Source organism: Neovison vison, chromosome 7 (genome assembly GCF_020171115.1).
Source record: "Neovison vison isolate M4711 chromosome 7, ASM_NN_V1, whole genome shotgun sequence".
NCBI classification, from domain to species: Eukaryota; Metazoa; Chordata; class Mammalia; order Carnivora; family Mustelidae; genus Neogale; species Neogale vison.
The window spans coordinates 200,613,193-200,623,941 of NC_058097.1; the positions used below are offsets into that span (position 1 = coordinate 200,613,193).

A 10,749-nucleotide genomic window follows, 5' to 3' on the forward strand; every position below is an offset into this window, starting at 1 on the left:
TAGGAAAACCAGAAGAGGGTTGGATTCAGCCCATAGGCCAGTTTGCTCAACCCTGGTCTACAAGACAATCAACCAAGATGTTCACTGTACACATTTACTCCTGATGGTCTGAGACCATACTTTTCTCCCCTTTAGCATGGTCTGTTTTGAGGGGGACAGTTTCCTCCCAGATTATCTGCTTGGCTCATCCCTTTACCCCTCTGAAGCTTTGGTCAAATAATACAATTACAGCCAGGCTTGCCCTGAGCACTCTATTTAAAACTGCAACCTCTGTGCCTGGGGGGCTCAGTGGGTTAAGCCTCTGCTTTCAGCTCAGGTCATGGTCTCAGGGTCCTGGGATCCAGGCCCCATGGGCGCTCTGCTCAACAAGGAGACTGCTTACCCTCCCCCCACTTGTGATCTCCGTCTGTCAAATAAATAACTGAATCTTTAAAAAACTGCAACCTCTTTACCCATGTCTTTTGGCTTGTAGTTTTTTTTTGGGGGGGGCGGTTTCATAACACCTAACACTTTTTCACATACTAAATAACTTAATTTTAAATACACTTGATATGTATACCTCTCCTTTTCCTCCCAACCCCCAAGACTGTAAGCTCCATGAAGCCAGGCTTCTTCACCATATTCACTAATGTATTACGGGCTCCTCGAACAACGCTTGGCACATGCTAGAGGATCACTAAATATCTGTTGAATGCATGCATGAACATTATTATTTTTTTTTGAACATTATTTTTTTTAAATAAATCTAGGGGCACCTGGGTGGCTCAGTGGGTTAAAGCCTCTACCTTCGGCTTGGGTCATAATCCCAGAGTCCTGGGATCGAGCCCTGCATCCGGCTGTCTGCTCAGTGGGGCGCCTGCTTCCCTGCCTACTTGTGATCTGTCTGGCAAATAAATAAATAAAATCTTTAAAAAGAAATAATAAAATAAAATAAAATAAATCTAATATACAAAACAACAAACCGAAACACCTGAATCCCCATCACCAGGAAAGGAAGTCCACAAACCACCCCGCACCAGGTCCGTCCGCAGTCCCGCCCACTTCCCCAGCCCCCCACTCCCCCGAGACACCCCCCTACCCACCCCATCGCGCCAAGCACGCGCAGTTCCTCCTGGCGACGCCTCCTGCGGCCACTAGGAGACGCCCGAGCCCGGTCGTCCTCGAAGCACAAACCTGTTCCCACGTGACTCGCGCTGTAACCACGTGACCGGCGTCGCGCCCGGTGGGCGTCACGTGACGGACTCAGCTTTCCTCCAATCGTTGTGCGCGCTTCGGGGATTCCGCCCAGGACTCGGACCGAAACTTAAAACACCCCGCTCTCCCGCCAGCCAAACGGCACGGCTGCCTGCTTCCAGCTGGACAGGGGTGTCTCTCAAAAGTCTTCTTCTAAAGCGGCTTCAAGAAGCGCGGGCCTACGGCGCGTTGAACCCCGGAAGTGACGTCTCCCAGAGGGGCCGGAAGTGGCAGTGGAGGGAGGGAAGATGGCGGAGGTGGTGAGTCCGGTGCCCGGGGCGGGGCGGAGGGAGCCAGGGGAGGTGGGTAGAACCCGAGGCCCCCCAGTAGCCGACCCTGGCGCCGCGCTGTCTCCCCAGGGGGAGATAATCGAGGGCTGCCGCCTGCCCGTGCTTCGGCGGAACCAGGACAACGAAGATGAGTGGCGTGAGTGACGTCGGGAGGCGGGGCTAAGGAACCTGAGGGCGAGGGGCGGGAGGGAGTCAACCGAACCCTCGGGAGGGGGTGGGGCCTCTATAATCCTGAGGCGGGCGGGGCGCAGATACCCAGGAGGGGCGTGGCTTTCTGCCTCTCCAATGGATAGGGCGGGGCTTGGGGAGGGGGTGGCACTTGATGACTAAAGGGGGTTCGGGTGAAAGCTTCTAAGTGCTGGGGCTTAGGGATCCGGCCTGGGGGAGGAGATCAGGTCTTAGGAGGGTGGATTCTCATCGCCTGGCTCGACTAAGGCTCCTGTTGTTCCCACAGCCCTGGCCGAGATCCTGAGCGTGAAGGACATCAGTGGCCGCAAGCTTTTCTACGTCCATTATATAGACTGTGAGTCGGGGGCTGGGGTGAGGTAGGGAGGCAGGGTGGGGTTGGGAGACAGCCTCTGGCATTCCTTCCTGAGCCGTCCCCACTGCTGCAGTCAACAAACGCCTGGATGAATGGGTGACCCACGAGCGGCTGGACCTAAAGAAGATTCAGTTCCCCAAGAAAGAGGCCAAGACCCCCACCAAGAACGGACTTCCTGGGTCTCGCCCCGGCTCTCCAGAGAGAGAGGTGGTGAGTAGGTCCCCTGCTTCACCTTTTCTCTCCTGCCTCCTACTTTTCTCATCTCTTGGCCTCAGGGGCTTTTGGATGGGTAGAAGTCTGCACCCTTCCGCTCTGGCTTCAGCTTGCAAAGGATGGGGGCAAAATTGTAGCTTCCAGAGTCCAGTAGCTATTCCTATGTCCTTGAGAGGGCAGAGGGTGGGGCTTGATTACTCCACGTTGAGGGGCCCCTATTCCCCTTTCCCATCCCACCACCATCCCCACCCCAGAGGAAGACCCTGGACCTATCTCTACAGCCGGCCTCCGCCCAGGCCAGCGGGAAGACCTTGCCAATCCCGGTCCAGATCACACTCCGCTTCAACCTGCCCAAGGAGCGGGAGGCCATTCCCGGTGGCGAGCCTGACCAGCCGCTCTCCTCCAGCTCCTGCCTGCAGCCCAACCACCGCTCAACGGTACCCTCAGCAATTCCAGGGACCTTGCTTTCCTCTGAGGTCCCACCTTCTCTACCTTCTGACCCACCTTTCTTGGTTTCTCTCTGCAGAAACGGAAGGTGGAGGTGGTTTCACCAGCAACTCCAGTGCCCAGCGAGACAGCTCCAGCCTCGGTTTTTCCCCAGGTGAGTCCCCCAGACCCTTTTCTTCTTCCTTTTCCCGTCTGGCAGCCCCTTCCAGACTCCTCTCACCACTCTCCGTTCTTTTCTCTCCATTTTACCTGCAGAATGGATCAGCCCGTAGGGCAGTGGCAGCTCAGCCAGGACGGAAGCGAAAATCAAATTGCTTGGGCACTGATGAGGTAGGTCTGGGGAGGAGGGAAGCTGAGTGAAAAGGAGGAACATAGTAGGATAGAGAGTTCAGTGATGGGTTTTAAAAGAAACAAGAAAGGGCACCTGGCTGGCTCAGTTGGAAAAGTGTGCCCCTCGATCTCAGGGTTATGAGCCCCTCGTTGGGTGTAGAGATTACTACAAAAAGTAATAAAGAATGCCTGGGTGGCTCAGTCGGTTAAGCATCTGCTTTCGGCTCAGGTCATGACCCCAGTGGGATTGAGCCCTGCATCAGGCTCCTTGCTCAGTGGGGATTCTGTTTCTCCCTCTGCCTGATCCGCCTGTAGCTCCCCTTGCTTTGCTCTCTGATGAGTAAATAACATTTTTAAAACCAAACACGTAAACATAAATAAATTGATAGCTCAACAAGAGGTGATGGCAGTGATGATTGTTGGTAGGATTAGGAGCCAGCTAGAGCTGGTTCGGGTCAATCATCAGTGTTCTCTTTCAAACCGCAATTGAGAACTTCCCTGGTTTCCTTTTATTTGGAAAGTGGGGGATATAATGTAGTACCAGCCTCCCTCTCCCTCTTGGCTGGTTGCTAGGCTTGAACAAGGAAAGCTACAGAAGGGTTATGCGAGCTGTTAGGTGTCCTGCCTGAGCTATTTTCTGTAACCTGGTGTTTTTTCCACCGGCCCTGGGCAGGACTCCCAGGACAGCTCAGATGGAATACCGTCAGCGCCACGCATGACTGGCAGCTTGGTGTCGGACCGGAGCCACGACGACATTGTCACCCGGATGAAGAACATCGAGTGCATCGAGCTGGGCCGGCACCGCCTGAAGCCGTGGTACTTCTCCCCGTACCCGCAGGAGCTCACCACGTTGCCCGTCCTCTACCTCTGCGAGTTCTGCCTCAAATACGGCCGCAGCCTCAAGTGTCTGCAGCGTCACTTGGTACGAGGAGTCCTGGGGGGCTGCTTTCCTACCACCCCCCATGCAGTCCCTGCCTCTGATCCTCCTCTTTTCCTCAGACCAAATGTGACTTGCGACATCCTCCAGGCAACGAGATTTACCGCAAGGGCACCATCTCTTTCTTTGAGATTGACGGCCGTAAGAACAAGGTCTGTGGCCAAGGGGCAGTGGGGAGTCATCGGCACTGGTGATCTGGGGGAAGTGAAATGCGCAGCTCTTTCCTGCTCAGGAAAACACAGAGCAGCCTGGCCAACAGATTAGTTTATCCCATTTCTGTTGAATTCCTGCTATAAGGCAGGTATTGAGAGATATACTGACCAGTAATTAGACAAAACCTCTTGAGTTTCATAGTTCACGGAAAAAAAACAGATTTGCCAATGTCCACTTAGATCCCGGGGATAAGGGTCACGAAACAAAGGATGGGTTATGAGGACTGGGAGATGGCCCACAGTGCTTCCCAGAGGAGGTGGTCTTTGATCCTTGACATGAAGGATGGGGTAGGTCAGGGGATCCCAAGCAGCGGGGTTGGATGTACAGATGGTATGAAAGGTCAGGATCATTCCAGCTGAAAGGCAGGAGAGGCAAGGCTGTTCTAAGAGACAGAGCTCAGGTGGCGAGAAGGTCAGCTGGGGGAGGGGGAGGGGGAGGGGTCACTGTGGGTTTGGGGCTTCAAACCTGCCTTGGTCATTGGCCGCGGGAAGGAAGAAGGGGGGAGCCATCTGGGTGTACTCTTAAGACTGCGAGACCCTTCCTGGGGCACAGAGGGCAGTGGGGGAGAAGTAGGCATCTTGGACTGCGCGGGAGAGCTCTGGCTCGGGTGCTGAGGCTCGAGGGAAGGAAGTGCCGCTTTCACCCCTGTTCTGTTACTAAGACTCAGGCGCCCAGATGGCAGTGCCCAGCAGCTGGTTAAAAAGCTGAGTCTGGTGTGTGGGGGGACGTATGTATGGAGGTGAAGAGAGCAGTAAGATTGTTTTGCTCCTGAAGCTGTTACTTTCAGTTTGGGAATATCCTCTCTCCGCTGTAGGACAGATCAGCCTCCAGCAGGTGTGACTGTGGGCCAGGAGAGTGTCGTGGTTTTTGACAAGCAGATTCCTAGACTGTCACCAGGGTAGAGCTGCTCTCCTAAACCCTGGCACAGTCTGTCTTCCTGGACCCACCACAATAGAGGGCCGTGGAAGCTCCCCCGCAGGCCTTAGGTGGAGGTGTGGGGAACGGGTAAACCAGCCCCAGCTCCCCAGCAAGACAGCTGGGCAGACACTCTCCTGGAGTGGGTACATGCGCTCCTTGCCACTGAGTAGCTGTGCCTGAGGGCCAGGGACAGCCTGACTGAGAGAATGGGTCAGGGGCCAGGGAGGAAGGGTCGTCACCAGTCACCAGCTTCTGGCAGAGATACCAAACGGCCACATTTAAGACAGGGTACCCAGAGCGGTGACAAGCCTTTTCCTTTGCAGAGTTATTCCCAGAACCTGTGTCTCTTGGCCAAGTGTTTCCTCGACCACAAGACGTTGTATTATGACACAGACCCCTTCCTCTTCTATGTCATGACGGAGTATGACTGCAAGGGCTTCCACATCGTGGGCTACTTCTCCAAGGTGAGCACTCACCGGGACCTGCTCTCGGCCCTGCCCGTAGCCGTGGCCCCTCCTCACTCACCCACCCCCATTTTCCAGGAAAAGGAATCCACGGAAGACTACAACGTGGCCTGCATCCTGACCCTGCCTCCCTACCAGCGCCGGGGCTATGGCAAGCTGCTGATCGAGTTCAGTGAGTACCTGCGACTCGGCTGGGGGTGGGTGGGCCCCTGCAGGGCCAGGCCTGGGACCAGGGCTGCCATCACACCTCCCCTAGGTGCTAGGTTGCTGTGATCATCAGCCCTACCTGGCTGGCCAGAAAGCAAGCTGGCACTTGGCCAAGGTTCCCTCCATGTTCAGGGTGACTGCCCTGCCTATCTGGGCTAGGTTTGCAGCTCCTCATTTTTCCTTGGCAAAAGTTTTTAAGCACCACCCAATTTTTCCCAACTCTGACTCATCTGCTCCCGCCCAGGGCCCTGGACAGAAGGCAGGTGAGCCCCTGTTGCTCGTCTGTCTGATTCTGGGCCATCATACAAATTCCTGAGCAAGGAGCCGTGCTTTGTTTCACTAGTTGTGGCCTGAGCCTTGCAGGCGGTGGAAGTTCGAAATGCTGTTAATTCGGCAAAAACAAGGAAGCACTGACTCGTATGGCTTTGGCTTCTTCTCCTTGGGTTCAGGCAGGTCCGTCTTGTGAAGGCCATGAGGGACTCGACTCCTTCGTGCATGAACTCTTCTCTGTCCTCCAGCTGCCCCCTTCTGCTTCCCAGCAGCTTAATCCCACTCCATTCAACTCACCACTCAGTGGAACCCTTGGGATAATCAAGCCCTGATCTGAGAGACAGGAGGGGGCGCCTCAGCTGTTTGATGAAGACGCAGAGGCTTGACTTGATCAAGGTCACGGTCCATTTGAGGGATTTTATTAACAGAATGAAGCCGGGATGGGGTCCCATCCTCAGAAAGCCCTCAGCTTGGTAGGGTGGGCAGACACTTAAAATGAATCTAAGCCTTGAAGGTCAGACCTCAGTGGAAACAGAATGTGGGCAAGGTCACCAGCGCGAGGCACTCGGTCCTCCCCCGCAGGAGCGGACAGGTGTTCCAGAAGCACCCACCGTGGGCAGTACTTGATGGCAGGTAGATGTTCGCCAGGGAGGGGCCGGGAGCTCCCTGCTGAGGCAAGTGTGGCCTCCAGATGGTCTGTCGGGACTCCATAGGCGCTGGCGGGCCCAGCAGAATTCAGCAGGAATCAGGTGTGCCTCCTACCCCTTCCAGGCTGTTTTTCTCTAAAGCAGCAGCCTCTCTGTCCCTCTCCCAGCTAGACTGCTCAGTGGAAGTCACAGGAAATTGGGCCACACTGACTGATAAAGATTGGAAGGGGTGGGCAGAAAGGGCCATGACCCAATATAGTTATGATTGAGGGTGAAGAAGGGCTTCTAGAGGTAATGGTGACACCCCAGAACCCTGAGGGACAATGAAGATTCTGTCAAGAGACACAAAGCTATATAAGGTTCCACAGGGCCTGAGGGGCTCACTGGGAACTGTGTGCCAGTGGTCAGTGCTCAGGGGGTGGAGGAGGGCAGAGCAGTCAGAGGGAGAGAACCCGTGGAGAGGTCAGTTACCTACTGAGCAATGGCCACGTTCTGACCCAGGAAGTGCATTGGTGCCTCTCTCTTTGCCAGCGTGGTCTTGGAACAGCTGATGCTCCTCGGGCTGCAGCTAGGGGGACTGATTTAACTGCAGAGCCAAATATCCTCCGGCCTAGAGCAAACATGGGGTCTGCCTTCCCTTCTCACAGACAGCCAGAGTCTGGAATGATGAAAATCAGAGGCACTTGCCTTTCCTCCCATTTTCTCTGCACTCCCCTGGGATTATAGCTGTTCCCATCAGTACCTCCCGCTGCAGCACAGAGATGAAGAGTGAATGGTTGTTAGTTCTCTACAGGGAAACAGACGAAGCAGACAAGCCCCACGTAGCAGGACCGAGATGGGAACCCGGCAGTTTACTTCTCTAACTCGTGTTCTGGAACGTTGGTTGCATGAAGGTGTGATCGCTGACCTACCCCTTCCTGCTCCCTTGCTGTAGGCTATGAACTCTCTAAAGTGGAAGGGAAAACGGGGACTCCTGAGAAGCCCCTTTCAGACCTTGGCCTCCTATCCTACCGGAGCTACTGGTCCCAAACCATTCTGGAGATCCTGATGGGGCTGAAGTCAGAGAGCGGGGAGAGGCCACAGATCACCATCAAGTGAGCCTGGCCCTCCCTCCTCCCCTGGGGGTGCATGGCATGGCCCATCCTCACTCCTGGGGTTCCTGGGGGCTTGGGGCAGAGACGAAGGCCTCCAAAGGACCTGATCTTTGCCCTCCCACAGCGAGATCAGTGAAATCACCAGCATCAAGAAGGAGGATGTCATTTCCACTCTACAATACCTCAACCTCATCAACTACTACAAGGTAGGGAGGCAGGCAAGGGGAGACATGTGCGTGTAGGGCTGCAGAGTGCGGGCCCCACATGGGCTGACCCCCTCTGGCCCCCGTCTCCCATCCAGGGCCAGTATATCCTCACGCTGTCAGAGGACATCGTGGATGGACACGAAAGAGCTATGCTCAAGAGGCTCCTTCGGATCGACTCCAAGTGTCTGCACTTCACTCCCAAGGACTGGAGCAAGAGGGGAAAGTGGTGACCGGACACTGGCCACAGCAGTGGCAACAAAGGAGAACTGGGGCTGACGGCACATCCCACCCCTACTGGGGCCCCCGAGAGGCACACCAAGGGAGGTGGCGCTGAGGACAGCGCCATAAGGAGAGGACAGGCCTGGTAGAGGCTGCTGGTGCCTAGCACCAGGGTAAGCTCAGGGCTCAGATCAGCTCCAAGGTCAGCCGGCTGCAGGTCTGGGCCTGCTGTGAACCAGAGACTGGACAGAGCCAGGCAGCTGTGTACAGTGGGATGGGGGGGTGGGGGAGTGGGTACACTCTGTACAGGGGGCCAGTGGCTGTAAAAATTTCTTTTGTAAAGTAGGAGTTGCGGGGGAAGGGGTCCTGGCTGCAAAATTCTGGCCTCATTTGCCCTCACTGCCCCTTGGCAATAAACTGTTTGTATGGGCCAGAGCCATGAAAGTTTCTTGTTGGAGAAGGGGCAGTGTAGTTCGGGGACTCCCAACATGCCCACAAACTCACTGGTGCTGTGAAGAGCTTGTTTATTGGCGGTGATGGAATCCGCGGTTCCAAAATGAAGAGCTGGCTTATTGGGGTGGGGGGACTGGTGACTTTCAATGTCAAGTTCAGGTTTTCAGTCCTCAGGCACCTGTGCGTGAATCTGCAACAGGAGTCCCCTCTACTGTTAGATTTTTGATATACAGTGACTGGGTGGCCCACGTACTCTAGGTGGGACCAAGCTAGGCAGAATGATAACCCCCTTCTAGACAGGTCAGGGGTGGGGAAACCACACTGCCGCCGCCCCCGCCCCCCGCCCCGACCAGTCTAATCCTCCAGACCCTGGCTCCATCGGCCCTATTGTGCTCCTGGGTCCCGAAGCTCCAAATCCACTCAGGCAAGATTCTGAACAACCCAGGGAATAACCTTGAAGTCACAGGGTAATGGGTGGGGCTGTTAGAGTGAGAGCCCGTACACCCACTCACCGCTGCAGCGAGGCTGGGCCAGGTTAGCGCCCCGCGCACTTTGGCATCCGGACCAGGAATGGTCTCCAGGCCCCACAGTGTGAAGCGGCTGAAACTGGCAGCAGCTCCGATAAACTGGTCCTGAGGAAGGGGCTCAGCTCAACATCGGGGTCACCGCTGCCGCCCCAGCCCCCGCTCCGCCCCTGTCCCCCTGTGCTCACAAAGTCCCGCTCCAGCGCCTCGGGGGGCTCCGCCGGCTCCTGCTCCTCTCGCTCATCTTCATTCGACGAACCTTCCGAGAAATCCTTCCCTACCGGCACCTCTCCCTTTTCTTCCATCACCGTGACGTATCCCACGACGCCGGGCGGCAGCACCACCTCCTCGCCTCGTAGTCTGCGGCCCCGAAACGACACTTCGAGTCCTGCAGGAAGCAGGCGCAGGGTCTCAGTGAGGACCTGATTCAGGCCTTGCGGGGCAAGCCCCTTGGGGCCCTCCCTCCACCTAAGGTGGACCACGATCCCCAGGAGTCCTCGCGCCGCTCCTCGCCGAAGAGAGCGCGGGGTGGGCGCGGGGGCTGCCGGGAGCCGTAGTCCCGCGCTGAACGCTCACCCTCCGGACCCTGGCGGATGGCTGGGGTGAAGAAGCGCTCCACCGGGGCGGGCCCGTTAACCTGAACCTCGCAGGGCAGAAGATGCAGCGTGGCGCAGGCGGCGTCGCGCAGCGTGCCTGGGCGCAAGTGGACGCGGCACTTCTCGACCGCCACCTCGTCGCTGCTTTCCATTCTCCGCCGCGATTCCGCCGCTAGCTGGCTAAGGCCAAAGCTGGCGCGTAAAGCGCGCGGAGCCTGTCGGGAGGCCAGTGACGATCAGCGCAGAGGCTCCTGGGAGGCGTAGTCCTTCCCTGAGGCTCCTCTGAGCCCCTGCGAGCCCCGCCTCTCCGTGTTCAAGTCCCGGTCTTTTTTTCTCGAACATGTTTTTCGGTGGTACATTCTTATTGTAAAAAATTAAAACTATTCCGAAAATTACTCTTTTTATGTTATTGGTAGGGAGAGTTGCTTGTTTGTTTGTTTTACTGGGACATCAACCCTTCCTCAAATGTGTGGAAGATCCTGTATCCTAGTTCGTGGTTTGTTTTCCAAACAGTGACTTTTATTTTTTGTAGTAGATTTATCAACCTTTTCTTCTTATGCCTTTTTTGTTTTCACAGTACTATTTCGTTTTTGGTTTCTTAAGCCCTCTCTGTTTATTTGTCCAGATACCCAAGTTAGATATGTTTTGCTAAGTTCTTTTATAAAACAAGCACATACAAAACTGGCAATTAAGATTACAATTGCACTTGATTTATAGACTTGAGAAAGTGAAGCACACCTCTAGACGTCCAGGTGCTGTGCGTGGTGTTCCGTGAAACAGGAACAATTTCACAGTGCGTCAACATCAGACGATGTCACTCCGTGACGGGCGGGATCAAGACAAAAACAAGATCATGTGAACGACAGTGAAGACAGGAACATTGTCCAGACCGCAAAAATGATGAAACATGCCTCCATCTTGGGTAATATACGTGACCTTTACCAATT

General features: G+C 55.4%; 2 protein-coding genes across 7 annotated transcripts; one reads left to right on the top strand and one right to left on the bottom strand.

The window, feature by feature from the left end:
• The first annotated feature begins 1,247 nt into the window (after positions 1–1,247).
• On the top strand, positions 1,248–8,664 carry KAT5 (lysine acetyltransferase 5). Of its 6 annotated transcripts, none has more exons than XM_044259691.1 (14): positions 1,248–1,493; positions 1,593–1,659; positions 1,978–2,046; positions 2,138–2,274; positions 2,532–2,714; positions 2,804–2,878; positions 2,980–3,054; positions 3,728–3,976; positions 4,054–4,143; positions 5,446–5,586; positions 5,665–5,758; positions 7,645–7,804; positions 7,929–8,010; positions 8,106–8,664. In XM_044259691.1, exons 1-14 carry the CDS (start codon positions 1,482–1,484, stop codon positions 8,238–8,240), a joined length of 1,569 nt encoding a protein of 522 aa, XP_044115626.1. In that variant the 5' UTR covers positions 1,248–1,481; the 3' UTR covers positions 8,241–8,664. The 6 variants fall into 6 exon arrangements, with proteins under 6 accessions (XP_044115626.1, XP_044115627.1, XP_044115624.1 ...); XM_044259692.1 differs by having other exon boundaries at positions 2,559–2,714; XM_044259689.1 differs by having other exon boundaries at positions 1,248–1,659.
• A 72-nt stretch (positions 8,665–8,736) lies between these two features.
• On the bottom strand, positions 8,737–10,026 carry RNASEH2C (ribonuclease H2 subunit C). Its single transcript, XM_044259696.1, has 4 exons — positions 9,783–10,026; positions 9,395–9,594; positions 9,195–9,314; positions 8,737–8,872 (listed from the first exon to the last, which is right to left on the bottom strand). Exons 1-4 carry the CDS (start codon positions 9,952–9,954, stop codon positions 8,846–8,848), a joined length of 519 nt encoding a protein of 172 aa, XP_044115631.1. The 5' UTR covers positions 9,955–10,026; the 3' UTR covers positions 8,737–8,845.
• Between the last annotated feature and the right edge of the window lie 723 nt (positions 10,027–10,749).